Here is a 26,256-nt window from a genome sequence, read left to right as displayed (position 1 = left end):
ATACTGAAAAGGGAAACATTATCAGGGTTGTGGGAAAGAGCAGGGGAAGTGGGACTAACTGGATAGCACGTTCAAAGAGCTGGCACAAGCACAATGGCCCAAATGGCCTCTGTCTTTGCTATATGATGCTATAAATTTTATTGCTGCTGAACTGAAAGATGCAACTGAATACTTAGCTTTAAATCCCTTCTAATCTCTCAGGATCTGATTTAAGCAAGAGGAATTCAATTGCAAAGTATTCAGCACTGCTGTAGGCAATCTGTTCTTTCACTTAGTTTAGACTCATGGTTTTCTCTCTCGAAAAGTATTTATTAGTGCTGCAGAGCAGAAACAGGCCCTTCGGCCCACATTGTCTGTCCTCTTAACCCGCATCTGTACCATAATTCTCCATACCCGACCCATCCATGTACCTATCCAAACTTCCCTTAAATGTTGAAATCAAAGCCGCATCCACCACTTCCTCTGGCAGCTCGTTCCACACTCGCAGCACCTTCTGAGTAAAGAAGTTCCTCCTCAGGTTCCCCTTAAATATTTCACATTTCACGCTTAACCATGTCCTCTAGTTCTAGCATCACTCAACCTCGGGGGAAAGCCTGCTTGCATTAACCCTATCTATGCCTCTTATAATTTTGTATACCTCTATTATTTGAGAAGGAGAAGCTAAAGACAAATGTATCAGTATTACAGTGGAGTAAAGGAAATTACAGAGGCATGAGGGGGAGTTGGCCAAAATTGACTGGAAAAGAACACTGTCAGGGATGACAGCAGAGCAGCAATGGCTGGAATTTCTGGAAGCAATTTGGAAGGCACAAAATACATACATCCCAAAGAGGAAGAAGTGTTCTAAAGGCAAGATGACACAGCTGTGGCTAACAAGAGAAGTCAAAGCCAGCATAAAAGCCAAAGAGAGGGTATATAATACAACAAAGATTAGTGGGAAGTTAGAGGATTGGGAAGCTTCTAAAAAAACAACTGAAGGCAACTCAAAAAGTTATTAAGAAGCTAGCCGTTAATATTAAAGAAGATACCAAAAGTTTCTTCAGATACATAGCATGTAAAAGAGAGGCGAGAGTGGATATCAGAATACTGGAGAGGTAGTAATGGGGGACAAGGAAATGACGGACAAACTGAACAAGTACTATGCATCAGTCTTCACTGTGGAAGACTCTAGGAGTATGGTGGAAGTTCCAGGTGTCAGGGGTCACGAAGTGTGTGAAATTACTATTACTAGGGAGAAGGTTCTTGGGAAACGGAAAGATCTGAAGGTAGATAAGTCAACTGGACCGGATGGTGTACGCCCCAGGGTTCTAAACGGTGGCTGAAGAGATTGTGGAGGTATTAGTAATGATCTTTCGGGAATCAGTAGATTCTGGAATGGTTCCGGAAGACTGGAAAATTACAAATGTCATTCCATTCTTCAAGAAGGGAGAGAGGCAGAAGAAAGGAAACTATAGGCCAGTTAGTCTGACCTCAGTGGTTGGAGTCGATTGATAAGGATGTGGTTTCAGGGTACTTGGAGGCACATGATAAAATAGGCTATAGTCAGCATAGTTTCGACAAGAAAAATACCTTTCCTGTTGAAATTCTTAGAAGAAGTAACAAGCAGGATAAGCAAAGGAGAATCAGCTGATGTTGTGTACTTGGATTTTCAAAAGGCCTTTAACAACGTGCCACACATGCTTAACGAGTTACGAGCCCATGGTATTACAGGAAAGATTCTAGTATGGATAAAGCATTGGCTGATTGGCAGGAGGCAAAGAGTGGGAATAAAGTGAGTCTTTTCTGGTTGGCTGCCAGTGACTAGTGGTGTTCCACAGGGGCCCGTGTTGGGACTGATTCTTTTTATGTTATATATCAGTGATTTGGATGACAGAATTGATGGCTTTGTTGTAAAGTAGCAGACAATATGAAGATGGGTGGAGGAGCAGGTAGTTTTGAGGAAATAGAGAAGCTACAGAAGGACTTGTACAGATTAGGTGGGTGGACAAAGAAGTGGCGGATGGAATACAGTGTCGGGAAGTGTATGGTCACGCATTTTGGTAGAAGGAATGAAAGGGTTGCCTATTTTCTAAATGGAGAGAAAATACAAAAATCTGAGGCACAAAGGGATTTGTGAGTCTTTGTGCAGGATTCCCTAAAGGTTAATTTGCTGGTTGGGTCTGTGGTGGAGGAAGGCAAATGCAATGTTAGCATTAATTTGAAGGCGATTTGAATTTAAAAGCAAGGATGTAATGTTGACACTTTATAAAGCACGTGAGGCCTCACTTGGACCATTGTGAGCTATTTTGGGTCCCTTATCTTAGGAAGGATGTGCTAAAACTGGAGCGGGTTCAAAGGAGGTTCACAAAAATGATTCCAGGATTGAATAGCTTGTTATATGAAGAGTGTTTGATGGCTCTGGGCCTGTATTCAACAGAATTCAGAAGAATGAGGGGTGATCTAATTTAAACTTTTCGAATGGTGAAAGGCCTTGATGGAGTGGATGTGGAGAGGATGATTCCTATTGTGTGAGTCCAAGACCAGATGACACAGCCTCAGAATAGAGGGGTGTCCTTTTAGAATGGAGATGAGGTGAAATTTCTTTAGCCAGAGAGTGGTGAATCTGTAGAATTCTTTGCTACAGGCAGCTGTGGAGGCCAAGTCTTTATGTATATTTAAGGCAGAGGTTGATAGATTCTTGATTGGTCAAGGCATGAAGGGATAAGGGGGGTGGGGAGGGGAGGGGTGCTGAGGCAGAAGATTGGGGCTGAGAGTAAAAATGGACCAGCCATGATGAAATGGCAGAGCAAACTGGATGGGCCAAATGACCTAATTCTGCTCCTATGGTCTTAATAAATTTTTCTCATTCTGCTAACCTATTCAACCTTTCCCTGTAACTCGGGTTCTTAAGTCCTGGCAACATCCTTGTAAATATTCTCTGCACTCTTTCAATCTGATTGATATTCTTCCTCCAGGTGGGCGACCAGAACTGCACACAATATTCCAAATTTGGTCTCACTCACCTATGTCTTATAAAACTTCAACATAACATCCTAACTCCTTACTTTATACTTTGATTTATGAAGGCTAATGTGTCAAAAGCTTTTTGTTATGACCCTATGTACCTGTGACACCACTTTCAAGGAATTATGGATCTGTATTCCCAGATCCTTCTGTTCTACCACACTCCTCAGTGCCCTCAGTTCACTGTGCTTGTCCTACCCTAGTTGGTCCTCCCTAAGTGGAACACCTCCCACTTGTCAGCACTAAATTCCATGTGCCATTTTCAGCCCATTTTCAGTTGATCCAGATCCAGCTGCAAGTTTTGATGGTCTTCCTCACTGTTCACTACGCTTCCAATCTTGGTGTCACCCACACATCTGCTGATCCAGTTTACCACATTATCATCCAGATCATTGATATTGATGACAAATAACTACATACCCAGCACCAATCCCTACAGTACATCTCTAGTCACTGGCCTCCAGCCAGAGAGGCAACTATCTATTACCGCTCTCTGGCTTCTCCCTCTGAGCCAATGTTGAATCCAATATATTACTTCATCCTGAATGCCAAGCAACTGAATCTTCTGGACCAGCCTCTCATGAGGGACTTTGTCAAAGGCCTTGCTAAAGTCCATGTAGACAACATCAGTGCCTTTTTCTTATCAACATTTATCTTATTCCATAGATCAATCAAATGTGTTAATATAGGAGATTCTTTCTTTTCCCGTATCCATTTAGATTCCCATTTATATATAAAATCTTCAGGTTTATTTTCTCCTATCTTGTCTAGTTCTATTTTAATCCATGCTGGTTTTTGATCATCGAAAAAAGATGCAATAAATCTAAGTTGATTTGCTTTATAGTAGTTTTTAAAGTTTGGAAGTTGTAACCCTCCTAACCCAAATTTACATGTCAGTTTTTCCAATGATATTCTTGATATTTTACCTTTCCAAAGAAATTTTCTCACACATTTATTTAACTCTTTAAAAAATTTCTGTGGCAATTGTATTGGTAATGTTTGAAACAAATACTGTAATCTAGGAAATATATTCATTTTTACAACATTGACTCTACCTACTAATGTTATTGGTAGTATCATCCATTTGTCAAGATCTTCTTGAATTTTTTTCAACAGTGGTAAATAATTAAATTTATATAAATTCTTTACATCATTATCAAGTCTTATACCTAAATACTTTATACCATTTACCGGCCATCTAAATTGGGTTACTAATCGACATTGACTATAGTCTCCTTTAGTAAGAGGTAAAATTTCACTTTTATCCCAGTTTATTTTGTAACCTGATACCTTCCCATATTCATCCAATCTAGAAGATAATTTATGTAACGAATGTTGTGGGTTTGTTAAATAGATCAAAACATCATCGGCAAAAAGATTAATTTTATATTCCTCTTGGTTAACTCTAAAACCCATAATATCTGGATCAATTCTAATTAGTTCTGCTAATGGCTCTCTCGCCAATACAAATAGAGCAGGTGATAGTGGACAACCTTGTCTAGTTGACCTTTTTAACTGAAATGATGTTGAAATTTGAGAGTTTGTCACTACTTTAGCCTTAGGGTTAGAATTTAAAGTTTTAATCCAATTTATAAAAGATGTTCCTAACCCATATTTTTCTAATACTTTAAATAAAAAATCCCATTCTAATCTATCAAATGCTTTTTCTGCATCCAAGGCTACTACTATACTCTTCTCATCCCTTTTTTGTGCCAAATGAATTATTCTGAGTAGCCGAGTTACATTATCTGCCAATTGTCTATTTTTAATAAATCCTGTTTGATCCATATGTATTAATTTTGGTAAATATTTAGATAATCTATTCGATAAAATTTTTGCTATTATTTTATAATCTGTATTCAATAAAGAAATAGGCCTGTAGGTTTAAAGAGGAAATAGCAGGTTTAAAGAGGAAACAATAAAGTTGGGAGTGCCAGGCAGCACTTGGACAAAAATCACTGAGGGACGAGCAGAGATATAAATAGCAAAGGTCACTTGTCGCAAGCTGCTCACAGTGAGGTAAAAATTAACAAACACTTAATTCTGTTTGTTTGTATGTGAGCATGCATCAAAAGTCAATTCCAAAAATTTTGCATCATCGTCAACAAATATAAAGCTGTCTTGTCTTAAATGTTTTCAACGGACCTGCACCCTTTTAGCAAGGAGACCTTTGTTTCAAAACAGACTTATTCCTTTTACAATGGACAATCAACTTTTATATAATTGGTACCAAAAAGGGATTAAATTTATAGGAGATTGTTTTGAACGAGGTATACTGATGTCATTTGAACAATTAAAGGATAAATATAAAATATCTAATAATACTTTCTTTTGTTACTTTCAATTAAGGGCTTACTTAAAAGGTAAGCTGGGTCAAACAATGTTTTTGCCAAAACCTAATGAAATTGAAATTTTAATTCAAAAAGGGAAAATTAAAACATTTATTTCTTGTATGTATAATTTGATTCAAGAACAGACAATTAAACAAGGAACCCATAAGTCAAAGCAAAAATGGGAAACAGATTTGAATATTAATATTGATGAAACAAATTGGTCAAGACTCTGTCTTGACAGTATGACAAATACAAGAAATGTTCGACTTAGATTAGTACAATATAATTTTTTACACCAATTATATATTACACCACAAAAAATAAATAGATTAAATTCAAATCTATCTGATAAATGTTTTCGGTGTAATCAAGAAATTGGTACTTTTTTACATTCTACTTGGTCTTGTTTTAAAATTCAACCCTTTTGGATAAATTTAAGAGTCTTATTGGAACAAATTACTGGAACTCAACTTCCACATAACCCTGTATTATTTCTATTAGGTGATATTGAAGGGATAAAACCGAAACTTAAATTGAATAAATATCAGAAAGAATTTATAAAAATTGCATTGGCAGTAGCTAAGAAGACTATAGCAGTTACTTGGAAATCTGATTCGTATTTAAGTATGGATCGTTGGAATAATGAAATGGCTAGTTCTATTCCACTTGAAAAAATTACTTATAATTTAAGAGATAAATATGTAACATTTTTGAATATTTGGCGCCCTTATTTACAAAAGATAGGATGGCATATTTAAGTGCTCCGATAAAGATTTTGGTTACTTGGGGAAAGTAACGAATAATTATACCAAATTTATTTTGAATCCCATGGAGCATGTGGAAACCTTCCAATACCCAGATGGCTCTTTTTTTTTCTCTTTCTTCCTTTTTAGGTAGGACTATATATGGGGGGGGAGGGTTAAGGGGAGGGGGGGTGGGTAGATTTTATCTCTTCTTGTATTCTTTTTGAAAATTTAATAAAAATTATATTTAAAAAAAAACATCAGTGCCTTTTGTTCATTGACTTCCTGGTAACCGCTTCAAAAAAAACTCAAAAAGATTGGTTAGACATGACCTACCACACACAGAGCCATGTTGGTTTTCCCTAATTATAACCTATCTGCCCAAATATTCATTGTGGAGTCAGTAGTGGAAAGGGTGAGCAGTGTTAGAGTGATTTTTCACGCAACAAGCAGCTTCAAGTTTCTGGGTGTCAATATCTCCAAGGATCTATCCCAGGCCCAACACTGACGCAATCATAAAGAAAGCACATCAGCAGCTCTGCTTCATTAAGAGTTTGAGGAGATTTGGTATGTCACCAAAGACTTGCAAATTTCTATAGATGTATGTAAGAGAGCATTCTGACCAATTGCATCACAGCCTGGTAAGAAGGATCCATTGCACAGGATCACAAAAGACTGCAAAGGGTTGTCAACTCAGCCTGCTCCATCAGGGGCACAACCTCTCACCATTGAGGACGTCTTGGAGGCAGTGCCTCTCAAGAAGGTGACATCTATCACGAAGGCTCCTCACCATCCGGATGTGTCCTCCTCTCATTACTACCGTAAGAGAGGAATTACAGGAGCCTGAAGACCCACTCTTAACAAATCAGAAACAGCCCCTTCCCCTCTGCTATCAGATTTCTAAACTGTCCACAAACACTACTTCATTATTCCTTTTACAGTGGATTCCAGTTAATTGGGACCAGTACATTTTGGCCTAATTAAGTGGCTGCCCCAATTTGTAGAAGTTTCATGGAAATAGTTAAAAAATAGAAAAAGACAAACTGAGTACAAATTATGTATTTAAATTATATACACAACAAATTAGAACACTACCATTATTACTACTACAGTACTATAAAACTCTGTGTTAGGTCCTAATACTTTTAGATGGAAGAATTTATCCATGACACATTCTTTTAATTGTGAGTAAACAAAATCAGCTCAGGACACCTAGTGCAGATAATGGACTGCCTTCATACAATACTGTTGACAATTGCTTCCTTCAAATCTTCATGTTTATTGCAAAATTGAAGATTTTCATGGTTTCTAACTTTTTGAGGTAGTGAAATCCTTTCATTTTAACTGCTGGCGATTTCGGGCATCCCCAAGCCTGAAAGCTTGAAACCACAGTGAGAAAAGCAGTCTATTTATCAGAAGTCATTGCTTTTTGAGCACAAACACCCAGAACTGATGCTATTTTAAAAAATTCTCGCTCGAAGCACAGTGTGTCTAACAGCCATGCAAGCACACATGACTGATGCTAGTTAGAAACTGTTTGGCAACAGTCTCCTGCCCCAATTAATCAGCATAATGTCCCAAATAAGTGAAGGGAATTCCAGCTATTTTCTCGATTCGTTTTTGTTCTTTAAGAGTTGTTCCAAATGAGCGGCTGCCCCAATTAACAAGAGCCCACTTTATTTGCACTACTTATTTTGTAGTTTACTGTACTGTGCCTAAGACTTTTGCACAGTACTGTAGTAATTTTAGAAACATAGAAAACCTACAGCACAATATAGGACTTTTGGCCCACAAAGTTGTGCCGAACATGTCCCTACCTTAGAAATTACTAGGGTTACCTATAGCACTCTATTTTGCTAAGCTCCATGTACCTATCCAAAAGTCTCTTAAAAGACCCCATCGTATCTGCCTCCACCACCATTGCCGGCAGCCCATTCCACGCACTCACCACTCTTTGCGTAAAAAAACTTACCCCTGACATCTCCTCTGTACCTGCTCCCAAGCACCTTAAACCTGTGCCCTCTTGTGGCAGCCATTTCCGCCCTGGGAAAAAGCCTTTGACTATCCACACGATCAATGCCTCTCATCATCATATACACGTCTCATCCTCCTTCGCTCCAAGGAGAAAAGGCCGAGTTCACTCAACCTATTCTCATAAGGCATGCTCCCCAATCCAGGCAACATCCTTGTAAATCTCCTCTGCACCCTTTCTATGGTTTCCACATCCTTCCTGTAGTGAAGCGACCAGAACTGAGCACAGTACTCCAAGTGGGGTCTGACCAGGGTGTTATATAGCTGCAACATTACATCTCAGCTCCTAAATTCAATTCCACGATTGATAAAGGCCAATACACCATATGCCTTCTTAATCACAGAGTCAACCTGCGCAGCTGCTTTGAGTGTCCTATAGACTCAGACCCCAAGATCCCTCTGATCCTCCACACTGCCAAGAGTTTTACCATTAATACTATACTCTGCCATCATATTTGACCTACTATTTTATGTATTGCTTTGTGACAGAGAGTGGACAGGGGGATGGGAAAGGAGAATCATGGTTGGGAAAAGGGGAAGGGAGCAGGAAGCACCAGAGAGATATCCTGTAATGATCAATAAACCAATTGTTTGGAATCAAATGACCCTGTTTGGTGTCTCAGGGCTGGGTGTGTCTACAATTGCGACAGCCCCCAACCCTGGCCTTCCTCTGTCACCTGTCCCACACCCCACCCCCGTGGCACTCGACCCTCACGATTTTCAACATCCTTTGTCAATGTGGAGCAGCGAGCGAGTTTGTAAATCTGGTGGGAGCAAATATATATGTGCTAGCTATATATACGTGCCTAAGACTTTTGCACAGTACTGTATAATAATGTTGTATTTGTATTGCTTCAGCAAAACAACAAATTTCATGTTATATAAGACAGCGATAATAATCTGATTCTGAGGTATTTTCCCCCTTTGTTAGTTTTTGCGACTGGTTGAGCAAGTTTTGCAATGGACTGTGACGGGTTCTTCTACCTTGTCTGTCAGGTATGACCTAATGAAGTTATCTGGCAGTTTATCTCCAGATGTTTGTGAGAGGGACTTAGCAGGTCAGTTAAGCTGTGAGTGGCCTTGTCATGTACATGGAAGAGTATAGTTTGTATTGTGCTGTTTTCCTTTAAAGCTGGCTGCTGGGATCACACCTGGCAGTTGCAAGATCTAGCAATCACTCAGAGTAGTACCCATTGAGACTGACTTTGTGCTGGGAACCAACAAAAATATTCTGGGAACTTGGTAATTGAAGATTGAAGTGCCTATGGTCTTTTTAAAAGCAGCTTATAGTGACATGCAATACTGCTTTCATGTCTTTGGAAATTCCTTTACTGCATTTTAGGCCAGTCTACCTCTGGCACTGTAGCAAGCACTCAGAACTTCACTGAGAGTAGCAGACTAGATTATATGTTTAACCTTTAGGACTGAGTGTTGAACAGATTTTTCTGTTGCATTGCCACTCGCTGAAAAACACTAGGGGCAAAGTTTGTGTGTAATATAAAGAACAGTGTGGAAATGAAGTGCTTTGGGACTTGTTTTGATCCTGCAAAATTATTTGTAAAGCAATTCAAAGTAAATCATTCTTTTACAGTTCCTACAGCAATAAAACCTGAGAGGCAAATTACTTTGGGTCTGTGCCAAACAGTTGAAAGAGGAGCTGCATATGGAATCTGAAAGTGCTTGCAAAGGGTGCAGGTCCGTTGAAAACATTTAAGACAAGACAGCTTTATATTTGTTGACGATGATGCAAAATTTTTGGATTTGACTTTTGATGCATGCTCACATACAAACAAGCAGAATTAAGTGTTCGTGAATTTTTATCTCACTGTGAGCAGCTTGCGACAAGTGACCTTTGCTATTTATATCTCTGCTCGTCCCTCAGTGATTTTTGTCCAAGTGCTGCCTGGCACTCCCAACTTGATTGTTTCCTCTTTAAACCTGCTCCAACCCTTGCCTGTGTTGGCTACAGGTTGGATTTCAAAGCTCTTGACATAAATTTTCTGAGGCAACTGGCTCAGGTTTGTACAGCAGAACAGCTCTGTAATGATTTAGCAACAGAGGAGCTGAAGGCAGTGTGGACAGGGCCAATGAACTTAACCTGTTCTTTAACAGATTTGACATTGTGACCCCTGCCCATCCCCCACATAAGCCATCTGTTGTCGACCCCCAACCATCACATATTCCACTCTCCCCTCCTACCCCTCCTCACAGTCCCCCACCCTGCTCTCATGACTATACCCCTTCCCCACACGAAACCACCACGGTGGGCTTCACAGCTGAACAGGTGAGAAGACAGCTGAAATGTCTCAACCCAAGCAAGGCTGCAGGACCGGATGGTGTCAGTACCAGGGTGCTCAAAGCCTGTGCCCCTCAGCTATGTGGAGTACTTCGCCATGTCTTCAACCCAAGCCTGAGGCTCCAGAGGGTTCCTGTACTGTGGAAGACGTCCTGCCTCATCCCTGTGCCGAAGACGCCGCGCCCCAGCGGCCTCAATGACTACAGACCGGTGGCATTGACCTCCCACATCATGAAGACCCTGGACAGACTTGTTCTGGAGCTGCTCCGGCCTATGGTCAGGCCATACTTAGATCCCCTTCAGTTCGCCTACCAGCCCCGACTAGGAGTTGAGGATGCCATCGTCTTCCTGCTGAACCGTGTCTACTCCCACCTGGACAAGCCAGCGAGCACTGTGAGGGTCATGTTTTTTGACTTCTCCAGTGCGTTCAACACCATCCGCCCTGCTCTGCCGGGGGGAGAAGCTGACAGCGATGCAGGTGGATACTTTCCTGGTGTCATGGATTCTTGATTACCTGACTGGCAGACCACAGTACGTGTGCTTGCAACACTGTGTGTCCGACAAAGTGATCAGCAGCACTGGGGATCCACAGGGGACTGTCTTGTCTCCCTTTCTCTTCACCATTTACACCTCGGACTTCAAGTACTGCACAGAGTCTTGTCATCTTCAGAAGTTTTCTGATGACTCTGCCATAGTTGGATGCATCAGCAAGGGAGGTGAGGCTGAGTTCAGGGCTACAGTAGGAAACTTTGTCACATGGTGTGAGCAGAATTATCTGCAGCTTAATGTGAAAAAGACTAAGGAGCTGGTGGTAGACCTGAGGAGAGCTAAGGTACCGGTGACCCCTGTTTCCATCCAGGGGGTCAGTGTGGACATGATGGAGGATTACAAATACCTGGGGATACGAATTGACAATAAACTGGACTGGTCAAAGAAAGCTGAGGCTGTCTACAAGAAGGGTCAGAGCCGTCTCTATTTCCTGAGGAGAGTGAGGTCCTTTAACATCTGCCAGACGATGCTGAGGATGTTCTACGAGTCTGTGGTGGCTAGTGCAATCATGTTTGCTGTTGTGTGCTGGGGCAGCAGGCTGAGGGTAGCAGACATCAACAGAATCACCAGACTCATTCGTAAGGCCAGTGATGTTGTGGGGATGGAACTGGACTCTCTCACGGTGGTGTCTGAAAAGAGGATGCTGTCCAAGTTGCATGCCATCTTGGACAATGTCTCCCATCCACTACATAATGTACTGGGTGGGCACAGGAGTACATTCAGCCAGAGACTCATTCCACCGAGATGCAACACAGAGCGTCATAGGAAGTCATTCCTGCCTGTGGCCATCAAACTTTACAACTCCTCCCTTGGAGGGTCAGATACCCTGAGCCAATAGGCTGGTCCTGGACTTATTTCCTGGCATAATTTACATATTACTATTTTAACTATTTATGGTTTTATTACTATTATTATTTATGGTGCAACTGTAACGAAAACCAATTTCCCCTGGGATCAATAAAGTATGACTTTGACTATTTATAAAATGATACTAGTTCAGGCAAGACTGATTCTGTTCTCTAGATAAGACTGAACAGTGAACAGAGGTTGTTTTAAAGTTGAGTTTGATAGAATAGGCATAGAGCAAATGTTTACATAATGTGGAATGTTTTTAATTGTTGAAAGGAATTTCAAAACTAGTTTAAAGACTAATAAGACTAATGAGAAATTCAGAAAGGTGTCCGTATCAAGAATAACTAAAATTTGCTTCTGCAGGAAACATTTGAGATCAATAACATGGATATATTTAGGGGGAACCTAGACAATAACAGGAGCAAGGGAATAAAAGATATAGTGATTTGGTTAAATATGGCAAGGTGGTTGGAGGCTCTTATGGTTAGTTAACACAAATGATCTGTTACTTTACAGTAATTCTATACAGTTGCAGCCACACGGTTTCATCAACCCTTTTTAGGGAACTATAGTACTTAAAAAAAGTTTGTTTTGCATGTGGTGAAGACTATTTAGTTGCAATGTGTTTTATCTTCCGCCCTAGTTATACACCTGTTATTCCTGTCCTCTTCTGATCTTATCTCTTCCCCACTCCCATAAAGAAAAGTGGGAATGCTATTTTGAAGATGAAATTGTGCAAATGTTTGAGTGTGCCCTGAGATGTATGTACTCCTCCTCCTGGTGAAAGCACTTCACAGATGACAACTAGGTACTCTTGAAGTACATAAGTAATGTAGATTAGATTGTGCACTGAAAGCTTCCACAAACAATTATGTAATAATGTCAAAGCAAATTAATTGATGACTGCATGATGAATAGACACCAAGAAGAACTGGTTTTCTTCTCAGTGGGCCCATGGAATCTCCCATATCCACTTTGGAGGATGGATGGGACCTTGGATATAATGTCCTATTCAAATAGTGACATTTCCAGCCATATAGGCACTTTCTCAGTATTACAGCAATGCATCAATCTGCACTTTGTGCTTAACTCGCTGGAATTTAAGCACATAATCTAACTCATGAGCTACTGAAAGTCAACTGAGATTAAAAATGAATCACAAGACACCAAGGCAAAGAATATTAAACAATTCTATGTTATTTTCTATCTCTATTCCATTCTTACACAACAATTCTTTTTTATTTCAGTGTTTATGCTGTCAATCCATCTGATAGATCTGTGGTAGTGCTGATGATCCACCTCATTCTTTAACACCGCAATATATCCTATTTCTTTCCCCTTCTATTTAGCACTTTGTGGTTTAATAAGCAGTTCTGTTGCTTGCCTCAATATAGTCCTCATGTTAGCAAGTTCCAGTTTCTAACCACTCCGAGCAAAGTAATCTTTAATGAATTTAAAAATGGATTTGTTCATGACTATCATTTATTTATAGCTCCTTACGGCATACCCTTCAGCATTGTAGAGAAAGCAAAGTTGTCAGCCTGAATCTGTTAAGATGCAGTGCCAGTAGAATAATGCATAATGCACATATTTAAAGAAAACCAGAGAACCAGTGGGAAAAAGGAATAAAAGGATATGGTGCTTGCTTAACGCAAACACGAGGAAATCTGCAGATGCTGGAAATTCAAGCAACACACACAAAATGCTGCTGGAACGCAGCAGACAAGAAAGCATACATAGGAAGAAGCACAGTCGACGTTTCAGGCCGAGACTCTTTGTCAGGACTAACTGAAAGAAGAGGTAGTAAGAGATTTGAAAGTGGGAGGGGAGGGGGAGATCTGAAATGATAGGAGAAGACAGGAGGGGGAGGGATGAAGCCAAGAGCTGGACAGTTGATTGGCAAAAGGGATACAAGGCTGGAGAAGGGAGAGGATCATGGGACGGGAGGCCTAGGGAGAAAGAAAGGGGGAGGGGAGCCCAGAGGAAGATGGAGAGCAGGCAAGGAGTTATTATGAGAGGGACAGAGAGAGAAAAAAGAGAGAGGGAAAAAAGGGAAAAATAATAAATAAGGGATGGGGTGAGAACCGGAGGAGGGGCATTAACAGAAGTTAGAGAAGTCAATGTTCATGCCATCGGGTTGGAGGCTACCCAGACGGAATATAAGGTGTTGTTCCTCCAACCTGAGTTGACCTAACCAGCTCCCCTCTACCACCACTCTCCTCCATCTATCGGAATTAGTCCTTACTCTCAATAATTTCTCCTTTGGCTCCTCCCACTTCCTCCAAACTAAAGGTGTAGCCATGGGCACCCGTATGAGTCCCAGCTATGCCTGCCTTTTTGTTGACTTTGTGGAACAATCTATGTTCCAAGCCGATACTGTCCCCCACTTTTCCTCCGCTACATCGACGACTGCATTGGCGCTGCTTCCTGCACGTATGCTGAGCTCGTTGACTTCATTAACTTTGCCTCCAACTTTCACCCTGCCCTCAAGTTTACCTGGTCCATTTCTGACACCTCCTTCCCCTTTCTTGATCTTTCTGTCTCTGTCTCTGGAGACAGCTTATCCACTGATGTCTACTATAAGCCTACAAACTCTCACAGCTACCTGGACTATTCCTCTTCTCACCCTGTCTCTTGCAAAAACGCCATCCCCTTCTCGCAATTCCTCCGTCTCCGCCGCATCTGCTCTCAGGATGAGGCTTTTCATTCTAGGACGAGGGAGATGTCTTCCTTTTTTAAAGAAAGGGGCTTCCCTTCCTCCGCTATCAACTCTGCCCTTAAACGCATCTCCCCCATTTCACGTACATCTGCTCTCATTCCATCCTCCCGCCACCCCACTAGGAATAGGGTTCCCCTGGTCCTCACCTACCACCCCACCAGCCTCCGGGTCCAACATACTATTCTCCATAACTTCCGCCACCTCCAACGGGATCGCACCACTAAGCACATCTTTCCCTCCCCCCACCCCGCTTTCCGCAGGGATCGTTCCCTACGCGACTCCCTTGTCCATTCGTCCCCCCCATCCCTCCCCACTGATCTCCCTCCTGGCACTTATCCTTGTAAGCGGAACAAGTGCTACACCTGCCCTTACACTTCCTCCCTCACCACCATTCAGGGCCCCAGACAGTCCTTCCAGGAGAGGTGACACTTCACCTGTGAGTCGGCTGGGGTGATATACTGCGTCTGGTGCTCCCGGTGCGGCCTTCTATATATTGGTGAGACCCGACGCAGACTGGGAGACCGTTTCACTGAATACCTACGCTCTGTCCGCCAGAGAAAGCAGGATCTCCCAGTGGCCACACATTTTAATTCCACGTCCCATTCCCATTCTGATATGTCTATCCACGGCCTCCTGTACTGTAAAGATGAAGCCACACTCAAGTTGGAGGAACAACACCTTATATTCCGTCTGGGTAGCCTCCAACCTGATGGCATGAATATTGACTTCTCTAACTTCCATTAATGGTCCTCCTCCCATTCTCACCCCATCCCTTATTTATTTATTTATTCCCCCCCCCCTTTATTTCTCTCTTTGTCCCTCTCACAATCACTCCTTGCCTGCTCACCATCTTCCTCTGGAGCTCCCCTCTCCCTTTTCTTTCTCCCTAGGCCTCCTGTCCCATGATCCTCTCATATCCCGTTTGCCAATCAACTGTCCAGCTCTTGGCTCCATCCCTCCCCCTCCTGTCTTCTCCTATCATTTCGGATCTCCCCCTCTCCGTCCCACTTTCAAATCTCTTACTATCTCTTCTTTCAGTTAGTCCTGATGAACGGTCTCGGCCTGAAACGTCGACTGCACCTCTTCCTAGAGATGCTGCCTGGCCTGCTGCGTTCACCAGCATTTTGTGTGTGTTGCTGGTGTTTGCTTAAAATGTGATAGGTGATTGGAGGTCATGTGAATCGATTGGCCTAAACACCTTATTCCTTTGTGGTTTCTTAATTAGTACTTTCATAATTCTGATTTACTGTTGCTTGGTTATAAGGTGTTAGTTTATTTCTTACCCAGCTGTTGAGTAACTAAGAATTTGTGATCACTTAATAATCTGCATTTTGCTGCTTAAGCAGCAAGTTTAGATGCTTAATTGATTGTTCTCTGTTCAACAACAAAAGAAATTTGACTGAGAATAAAGCATTTTCTGCTTGGATTTCCCTCAGCAAAGTGTATATGTGCTGTTGACAATTTACAATAAAATTCTCTCAGGAGGCATTTATTTGTTATTCAGCCATCGTCATACAAGACAAGCCTGTGGAACACAGTCGTGTGATAGCATATCTGATGCCTTATTCTAGTACAAAACAGAGGCAGAACTCCAAATGATATTTGCATTTTCAAAACACATGATTGTAACTTTAAAAATTAACAAGAGATGTATGATTCCATAATCTTTTTTGCACTAAATTCACTGCAGAACACTATGTCCCTATCCAGGTTTGAAGAACTTATTACAGTGCTTTCTGTGAACTTGGGGCAATCTAAATTGCTTGATAACCAATAAACCACTTTTTTAAATATAGAGATTGTTTATAGTATAAGAAAACTGGCCAAACTGTACACAGTAAGTGAGTCACAGTAATCATGTAAATTACTAAATCGTCTGTTTTGGGTATTGATTAAGGAACAACAGTTGACCAGGGTTTTGGAGAGAACTTCCCATTCTTCAGATAGCACTGTCAGGCCTTTCACAGGATGGACTGGGTTTCAATTTATCATCTCATCCAAAAAGGAGGCACGTCTTTCCATGTAGCTTCCTGTAGCTCTACACTTAAGGATGTTGGCCTAAATTTTGTTCTTGTGTTGCTGGAAAATGGCTTTAAACCACAATATTCTAAATGAAGAGTTTAGAGAGCTATCCTTTGATCAGGGGCTTGATTGTGAAAATTATCATGATGGATTTGGGATCAAAGCATGTCATTAACGTAAAATAGGCAGAGTACGAGCCATTTTTATTTTTCATTGCTTGACTTACCAGCAATAACTGAGGCGATCCAGGGTCTGGTTTTATTTGTCGATTTTTACCCACTGTAGAGTTGCTGACTTTTACAAAGTGTGAATTTGAAAGAGCAAAGTAGCACAAACAAAAAGGTTGTCCTACTTATTATCCTTCAGCCTAGAAACTTTTTGGGTTGTTTAAAACATCACAATATGCAAAACATAAAGCCACATGCACAAAATAGCTACAGGATCAATACCTATTTTACAAACTTTTACAGTCACATCCAGACTCTAAAGAGGACTGGCCACTTTCATGTACCAACTTCCTGAACTTTTGTCTACCAACTTCTTTAACTTTTCTCTAGAAGGTGCTGGCTCATGACAAGGTCCAGCTCTCCTCTACTATTTTTTATATAAACTATCATATGGGTATCACAGTAAATTTTTGTCTCTTTATCCTATTCACACAGATTTTCCTAGGAGATGTCATGAAATTGTACAGCACCAATGATGCCATTTTGTACATTGTACCTGTGCAGTGCCATCTCCCTGAAAGTTGCATAATGAGATCCACTCCCTTCCAGATTATTTCCCTTACATAGAATATTTTGAATTTACTTTTTAAAGTTGCTATTGATACTAAAGTACTGATATAATTCTTTCAGGCAATGTATTCTAGATAATGACTAAGTCATTTCAATGAGAGTAATGAGGCTGCAATTCATATTCTGATTTACCAGCCACACCCAAAGTACCTAATTTAAGTGGTGATAGGAGTGTGAATCACTTTCACCCAACTATTCAGCAGTGAGGCAAATGACAGTGGCAGCTCCCCTCATTCTAGTTGATCTGGTTAATTTAACACAGATCACCAGTGAGAGCTGGATCTATCTGGTCTTCATAGCTCAGTATTACAGTGAGCAGTAAACATATCCCAAAATTATTTAAGGAGAAAAGACATTGATCTATCATCCTTTGTTAAATCTAATGTTACCATTAGCTGAGTTGCTGTTTCCAGCTGACACATCTGCAATGAATAAATTTAACACTGTGCTGTGATCGTATGTTACTTACAAGGTAACTAATACCTCGGGATGGAGTACACCTAAATAGTCAAGTCAGCATTAACAGCTTGGTTTTCTTGCCTTTCCAGTGGGATTCAAACTCCCTTGTACACAGACTTTTTTTTTTAGCAAGTAGCAAAAGATTCTCAGAGGTACAGCGAAGAAAACTAATCAGGGTTTTAACATGATCTGAAAAGCACTTCTTTAAATAAAGGCATAAGCAAGTTCAGAAGTAGTTTACAGAATGATTTAGAAAAGGTAGCTGACTGGAATAATTTACAGAGACAGAACAAAGAATGAAATTAAATAAATTATAACTCAGTGAGGTGCCAAATAGCTTCATTTTGTGCTGTAAGATTAAATGATTCTATGATCAATGTGATTTGTTTAAGTAATTTAATTTTCACTGATAATATATTCCCTTTCAGTTAGCCACAACATTTTGGAGATTTACAGAGGAAAATTCCAGACCTCCATGAACAGAAGCTAGGTACACAAGGTATGGGGCTATAGATATGCTGTACCACTGTGTTCTTCCTTTCCTGTCCTACATTCCCTGGGAGTGTAACCCCTCAGGAGTGTGGATTTTAACCGATTATTGTTTCTCCATAACAAAATGCTCAGTATTCCTCCACAATATTAGAGTGGCAGACAGTAGCAAAAAGTAGGAGTACAGAGCTTTTGAACTTAACACACTGGCTAAGCAAAACAATAAAAGGGTTTGCAAGTCTTTGTAGAGCTGTAGATGTATTAGCTAGGCACAAGAAATTAAACTTCGAAAGGTAAAATTAACAGGGATGATACTTTCATTGGTAGTGTCAACAAAATGTAACAGGCAATGTTTGAGAAAGATAGTAATTTTGGCATGCCATCATTAAAATAGTCAATGGCTTCAACTAATAACCCAGATGCCACAAGCTCAAGTCCAACTGTGGTATTTTGAGAATTGTAATTCAAGTTTAAGTTGGAAATAGAATGCTAATATGAGAAATGAACAAAGTTGTTAGATTACGGTAAAATTCAGCTATTTTCTTTATACCCCTGTCTCCTCAGATCTATTGTATATGTGACTCCAGTTCCACACCAATGTCGATGACACTTAATTGCCTTCAGAAGTAGCCTTGCAAGGTCTTGATTTACAGCAATTCAGAAAAGTCATTTACCACATTAGAAGTGTATATAGGGATAGGAAATGGCTAATAATCCTCCCAAAGCAAACCAAATAATTTAAAAAGTGTAAGTAAGCAGACTTGGCAGCCTTCAGAGGTGAGGTTTTCAGAGTCAAGTAAGACTTTTCTATGACAGACCTCTGGGAGAGACCTGAGTCAGCAGTCAGCAGCTAGAAAGGATGGTCAAAGTAGCACCTGAATAAGAGTGGTGTTCAATTAAATATTGCAGTTGAACAAACCATATGTACAGGTCCTTTTGAGTTCTAATTGAAGGTGATACTAAAGTAAGATATGGGTACCTGGGTCTAGAGGTCAATTCCAGACCAAAATAATAGCATGGAAAACTCCTTGCTCTCTTGGCTGCTGAGGTAATAACACAAAATAAGTCTAGGGTAGTCCATGGGGAATGCAAGCTCATAGCATTCTAAGCATAGCAGTAACTCATTCAGAAAATTCATAATATTGGCATGCTTCATTAAATGCAATAGTTGTACTGGTACATAAGGCAGGGTTGGGGCAATTAGCTGATAAAAGCCAGATTTTATTTACGTTTCAGTACAGATGTGATAAAGGAACACTTGATACTGATGTCAAAATAGGATTGCATATTTCCTTCAAACCAATTGACAGAAAAATAACCATCTGGCAGAGAACATAAATGGCACAGCAAATATTAGAAAAGATTTCTTTAGACATTAATTTTGGTTTCATGGATCCCTATCCCACTGAACAATTCCTTTCTCCCCCACCACATTTGTAAATGATGTATTTACCTTTTGAAAAATTGGAGAAACCTATTTAGATCTATTTTACTCTTTGGTACATACAATAAATAACTCCAGTTCCCAACTCATGCTCAACAATCATTATACTTTAAAGGATGTTTAGAGCTGATGTGTAAATGGAAGTACATTTTAAGAGTAGCACAATTCCTTTCTTTTTCACTAGCACATAAATTAAGATTACCATTGGTTGTATCTACTACCAATAGTATTGATAGAAAGTGTATCCCTAATATTAGCAGCCTTATTTAATACTAGGTACTCAATCTGTATTCTCCCAGCAATGCTTGCACAAAATTTGACTAACTTAAATTCCATGCTAAATCAATTAATATATGGGGTGTAGAAATCCAACCCCCCCCCAATTGTTTACAGGTCTCTTAATTAGGTTGAGGTGATATTAGTCTTTGTGACAAAATGTAAGAAGAGTTGCTGATGTTCATTAAATTATAATATACCCTGTCTTTATCACCTAATTGATACATTTGTTTTCCGATTGCACGGCTTTATATTGCAGACTGAGTGCAAGTTCCTCAAAGGTGTGACACACAAAATGAAAATAAAAAGTTTGGCAAACTATTTGTCTTAAAACATAAAATATCTGGTGGCTTTAAGCAACAGTAACTGTCTGTGTGTGTTACTCTGGATTTCCAGCGTCTGCAGAACTTCACTGAAACTGCAGAGGTCCATGTCAGTGATGCCATTGGAGCCATGTATGAATTGCTCATATATTCCAGGAGCTGAAAAGAAGACAGGAGCATTGATCAATAAATTCTCCTCAGTTCTGTTGTTTTATTTAGGTAGAACCAAACTCCTTCCATGAACTAAATGCTTCTCGACGTCACTTGAACAAAGCCATGGATAAAACCTTGTGTTCCTGTAGTGATGATGTTGAGATGCCAGGTGGAAAATACCTTTTATGGTGTACCGTGCTTGCCATTTGACCCTGGCGTGGCATTGTGGTTGAATCCTTGCTGAGTTGTAGGTTCTCCTTTCCACTCTATAGCCTCTCATCAGGCACACTGTGTTTCCTAATTATTCCACCATAAAGCTGCTTGGCCTTCCATGGGGCAGATAACTGCTCACTTCATAAGTTTGTTGGATTGGCCAGTGACCTGTAGTTTTACTGTCGTTGACATCAACACATGGTTTAGCTTGCATGGCTACTTGCTGCAGACCAGGCTGACTTGGGTTTGGATATAACGTCATACCTGTTGGAATATAATACAAAGTCTCCATTTGTGCAGCATCGGAGGAGAGAGTCCTCTGGATGGGCTGTTCAGGATGTTGTATACTTGCTTTATCATGTGCAGAACCTTGCTGAGACAGTGGCTGGCTTTGCATATCCAGAGGTCTTTGAGCAGTTTGAGCAGGTGAAGACGGTCCAACAAATACCCCAGGATATGGCATGTTGGGTAAATAAGATGGACCCATAACTCCTGGATGTAGGAGGTAAGGAGAGAAAGGCACTTGATAAACTCCAGCAAAGGGCTGCTGAGACATTACAACTTCCACATACTGCCCTGTTACTGGGTCCAGCAGCATTCTACGTGAAGGCTGAACTGGAGCATCCACAAAGTAATAGTTTCCAGTCTCCGGATCCACAAGCATCTTTCTCTGAGTCTGAGGGTACTGAAAACAAGGCACGCAAGGGTTGTCTGTTTCCTGAGAAGACTGGGCTACTTCACAAATTGTCTCCGCAAAGCTTAATGGCATTGTTCCTGGAGAGCAAGAGGACAATTGAGGCCGCCCTTGGTTTGAAGAAGCACAATATGGATTCTGCAGAGACGTGCCAGAGAACCGTGGCTCCTGACTAACCTGATGAGAAATTAACTCCTTTTCTTGTCTTGGAGGTTCAGTTACCTCCAAACTGTGCTGATGTTGAAAATAAGGCATTGATTTAATGGTGGCAGAATGAGGGGAAGTAGTTGTTTGTCCTAGACTTGGCTGTGTCCTTTGTTCCTTTACAGGAATGGCAAGGTAGTTTACACTTTCCAAGGGCTTTGATCCATGTTCTTGAATGGTTTCTGTTCTAGTTGATTGCACCATAACTGCAGAGGAACTCTGCTTCTGATCCTGGCCAAACAGTCTAACAACAGAATTTATTGGAGGAAGGGTTTTCATCTTAAATTCTGCTGAACTCGGATGTATTTGTGAAGTTGTATCTTGGTATTCCACTTTAGATGTTGGTATGGGGATATCAATAGCAAACCCTGATGTGCTTTTCATACTACCATGGCTTTCAAGTTTGTGAGTTGATGTCTTTGCTGTGCTCTGTATGGTCTGGTGGTGATTTGTGGCCTTTACAGTAGGTGCACTTTGTTTATCTTTGACACCTGAAGAGGAATGAGGAGTTTGTGCACTGAAGGTATTTAAGGCCTGATTCTTCACAGATGAATGTTGTTTATTTCTAATATTGTCATCAGTAGATTCAAAGTTATTCTTGCTGCTTTCTTCTTCTAAAATCAATGATAAAACATAACTATCCTTTATGGGATCTTTTAACATTTTCGATCCACTTTTTTCTGAAGTTTGTGCTTGTTCAATGTTTCTTTCTTGATTCTCACAGTCTGCCTGGTTTTCCTTCTTGGGCTCATTCTTGCTTTCACTAGTCTGGGTGCAGTAACCAGGGAGCCTTTTCTGATTATCCTGCCCAGCTTGACTCTCACTAACAGCTTTTATTCTTCCAGACTTTTCTTCATTTAACCTTCCTCGACCTTTACTCTGATTCTCTAGCCGAACTTGTATATCTTTGACAGTTTCATATTTCCCAAATGTTGAACTTATTTCTTCACTCTTTGATGTAGGATTACTTGAAACCTTGTTCTCCTTTTGTCGACCAACTTGTGTCTCAGTTTTAAACTCACCTCTCCCAGATAACTTTGTGAGCTCTGCAGTTTGGGAGAGTGACTTGCTCATCAGTATACTCTTACTTTCCAGTGCAAGCTTCATATCCTCCTCTTTTCCTATGGGTGTGTTAAGCATGGAGCTCCCGGAGGATTTTCTCTTCTCTTCTACCTTGCTTTGGCCTCCTGTTCCACCTTCCTCGTTTCCTTTGAATTTTTCAGTCTTGAAAAATGAATATTCAGGAATGCTATTTTTATTTCCCAGTTTTCTGGCTTGACTTTCCTTGTTAAGATGCCCTTTCCCTGTTAATTCCTGAGTCCCATCACTTTTTAATGAAGAAATCCTTGAAGATGTCTTCTGAAGATCTAACCTGAAATTAACTTTCTCCGATGTATCTTTACCTGTAGATAACTTTGTATCATTTGTGTTAAGAGATAAAGTATGTTTATTCTGGCTTTCTGCACTTTTAGCCTCATTCTTCTCCACTACTATTTTGGTAACATTATTCTTTGAAATTGTATTCTTCTGGAGTTTATTATTATGTGCTGGTCTATTTTGAATCTCTTTTTTAGAATCAGCTTTTCCATGCATTAAATTCAAATCCTCACTGAGTGAAGATTTACTTCCAGAATGTTTATTTTCACCGTGCAATTTTGTTGAATCTTCTCTTCTGGAACCAACTTTATTGGTTGGCACTTTATTATCTATCTTCAGTGGAACAGGTTCTACATAATCCTTCCTAAGCTTTTCTGCTGTGCTTTGATTAGCTCCAGTAGATTCAACTTTCTTACCTTTTGTGTTAGGATTGGAAACTGATAAAGATGAATTCTGGTTCTCTATTCCGGCAGGGTAACTTATTTTGAACTTATCTGACTCATTTGATGAATTGCAAACTTCTTTGTTTAAGTTCTGTTTGGCTAGCATTTCACCGTGTTTTTCTTTAGAATCCTTTACAGTGTTATCCTTCATGAGAGGCGCCCTGGTCTCTTCCTTATTTGAAGCGGATACAATTTGTAATTTGTCATCTTTGATCATTTTCTTTTTGGCGTTCTTCAATTTAGTTGACTCCGTTAGCACCTCACACTCTTTCTTCTCATCTTTTTTATCAGTCTGACTTTCAGTTCCTCCTTTTTGGAGCGAGCCTAACATGCTTTTGTTTGTATTGAAGGGAATCAAAAAATCAATATCATTAGAATATGACCTGGAGGTGTCTGTACTCCCAGCATAAGTCCAATATTTTTTGTCTACTGATATATTGCTATAATTGCCACTGTTGCCTTTCCAACCAGTCGACTTGCACTCAATGTAAATGGGCACTGTTTGAGTACTATTCATTGCTGCATCTATTTGATCAGATGCCTTGGCCAAACTTGAGCCATTAGGCTGAAGAACCTGTGCAGATCCAAAAGTTTTTGCTTCACTAGCATTGAACCTTAAAGCACCATAGGTATTCTTAACAAGCTTACGCACATCCCGCACCTGATGAATTGGACCTTTAGTTCTCTGTTGTATAGATTCTCTTCTGCTAAACTGCAGGTCTTTGATTCTGCAGCCATCTGTCTCAAACTTAAATGAAGCTGGAAGGGTCTGATACTTGGGGTCAAGAGTGATGATCTTACTGAGGGAGCCAATATTTGGAGCCAGCTGTTCAACTGTTCCAAAAAGATCCACTTGGTTGTCATGTTTGGTCCCAGAAGCAGATGTCTTCTCTGATGTTTGTGACATTAAGATGTTCCTAGGGGCATTCGTTGAGTCCAATTTATTACCTGACTGTTTGTGACTGGCTTTGTCATCGTAACCTGTCAGCTTGCTTTCTGCCAAACAGCTCGCCTGCAATCTATTTTTGGCAACTTGTGGGATACAGTCGACATTATAAGTGTCCTCTGAGGTACTTCGAACGGTTGGGACTTCAGACTGACTGTGGCCTAAATCACTTAGCGCGGTCTGGGATTTAACTCCACTCAGTCCCGTTGGTTTCCCTGACTTCATTCCTTTCTGGGTGTCTGTATTACTTTCCTTCCAGCGATCAAGAATGTCGCGATTGGATAGACCATCCAAGGTGATGTTTTCTCCCTTCAGAGAGCCACAGCTGTCCTGCCTCAGAACATTTCTCTTGTCATCTGTACTGTCAGCATTCAGATCGCAGCTTTTCTTTCTGAAATGCGCTGGGTGATCTTCCCCGGAGATATCGCTCTCTGGCTTTGCGCTGGAATTTCGCCTTTTACCTTCTTGCTGACTTCCCTGGGCGGGGAACTCGAATTCTTTTAAATTTACAGAGGACGGTGTAGAGGGGACGGACGAATAGGTTTCGTGGAAGGCGCCACGTTCCATCTTGAGTTCTTGTTCAAACTGCATCTTCTTAGAAATGACATTGGAAATGTGGCAAGATGCAAGTTTCGCCTTTTTGGAGCACTCTTCCACAGATTCCATCCTTTGCAACGGTCTGTCACTGGCCCCCTCCTTCGCCTCCGCCGCCGCATCCTCTCTGCAAACAGTGCTCTCCTCTCTCTTCTGTACCGCTCCTCCATATTGAGCCGTGCATTGGCCATCATTGGCACCATTCGATCTGAAGACGGTCAGCTCACTTCTCTCTCGCTTTTTAAACTGTATCTCTCTCTTTGGAACCGTCCGACCCTCTTGAGTCTCCACAGCGACATCGACACACTCAAAATGCCCTCCCCCCAATGAATGGCCGGCTCTCTCCTCCCTGCTCTCCTCGCTCTTTGCGCTTGGGGCGCGGATGGGGTTCGCGGGGTGCTCGTTAGTTTCGGCCAAGCTGGGTTCACTCAACTCAGCATAGGTTGACCATTTGTTAGTGGTACTGCTGTCCTCTGACAGCGACAGGGACCAATCCGTGGATGCCCTCGAACTAGAAAGGTCGATGTAATTGTTGTGAGGGCAGGCCAGGCTCCGGAAAGCTAAAGCAGTTAGCTTTCTCACCTCATTATCCGTTTCGTCTAATTCACTCACTAAACTAGCCGTGTCGCTCATATAGTCAGCACAAGCGCTTCTAACACTTACACGCGGTTCCTTCGAGAAATGGTCCCCAAAGTCCTTCTCAATCTGGAACATCTCCCCGGTTTCTGTTGAATCGATGGTCTTGGACGCATTCACCGTGCCTTCGCGCTTCTGGTCTCCGAAGCTGTGTAGCGAGCTCCCCTTGCCCGTTCTGCACTATTCTGGGCAGTGACTGACAGCTGAACCTGTCGGATTCCCTCGCCCTTGCAGTTGTTGCTGTGCCTGTCTCTCCAACAAACCCCCTCCCCCGCCTCTCTCCCTCTCCCTCCCTCCTAAGGATGGATCAGGTTCAATGCATTTGCTGACTATCCCTTCATTCTCCGGTTTGTCGTTTGCAGTTGGTAAATTATAAGCAGTGGCCCGGACAAAGATTTTTAAAAAAAATATTTATTATTGCAAATGTTTTTGTTCCAGTGTTGGTTTGGATGCAAGGTTAAGTGTCAGTCATCTCTTTAACACCCACCTGGACACTGAACTGATTGCACAACTTATGGATTCGCTTTCAAGGGCTATACATCTCATACTCTCAATATCATTTATTAGTTATTATTATTTTATTTTGTATTGCACAGTTTGACTTCTTTTGCATATTAGTTGTCTAGCTGTCTTTGTGTGTAGTTCTATTGTATTTCTTTC

The 26,256-nt window shown here is 41.0% G+C and overlaps 1 protein-coding gene across 1 annotated transcript; it reads right to left on the bottom strand.

Annotated features, from left to right (window-relative positions):
* Nucleotides 1–19,481: 19,481 nt before the first annotated feature.
* On the bottom strand, nucleotides 19,482–25,743 carry LOC134340830 (uncharacterized protein C4orf54 homolog). The gene has a single exon (XM_063038379.1). The coding sequence runs from the start codon at nucleotides 25,672–25,674 to the stop codon at nucleotides 20,791–20,793; it is 4,884 nt and encodes a 1,627-aa protein (XP_062894449.1). The 5' UTR covers nucleotides 25,675–25,743; the 3' UTR covers nucleotides 19,482–20,790.
* Nucleotides 25,744–26,256: the final 513 nt, after the last annotated feature.

This window comes from Mobula hypostoma, chromosome X2 (genome assembly GCF_963921235.1).
Source record: "Mobula hypostoma chromosome X2, sMobHyp1.1, whole genome shotgun sequence".
Classification (NCBI taxonomy): domain Eukaryota; kingdom Metazoa; phylum Chordata; class Chondrichthyes; order Myliobatiformes; family Myliobatidae; genus Mobula; species Mobula hypostoma.
The sequence above is the reverse complement of the archived record's forward strand: the minus strand, read 5'-3'. Positions and strand labels throughout refer to the sequence as shown.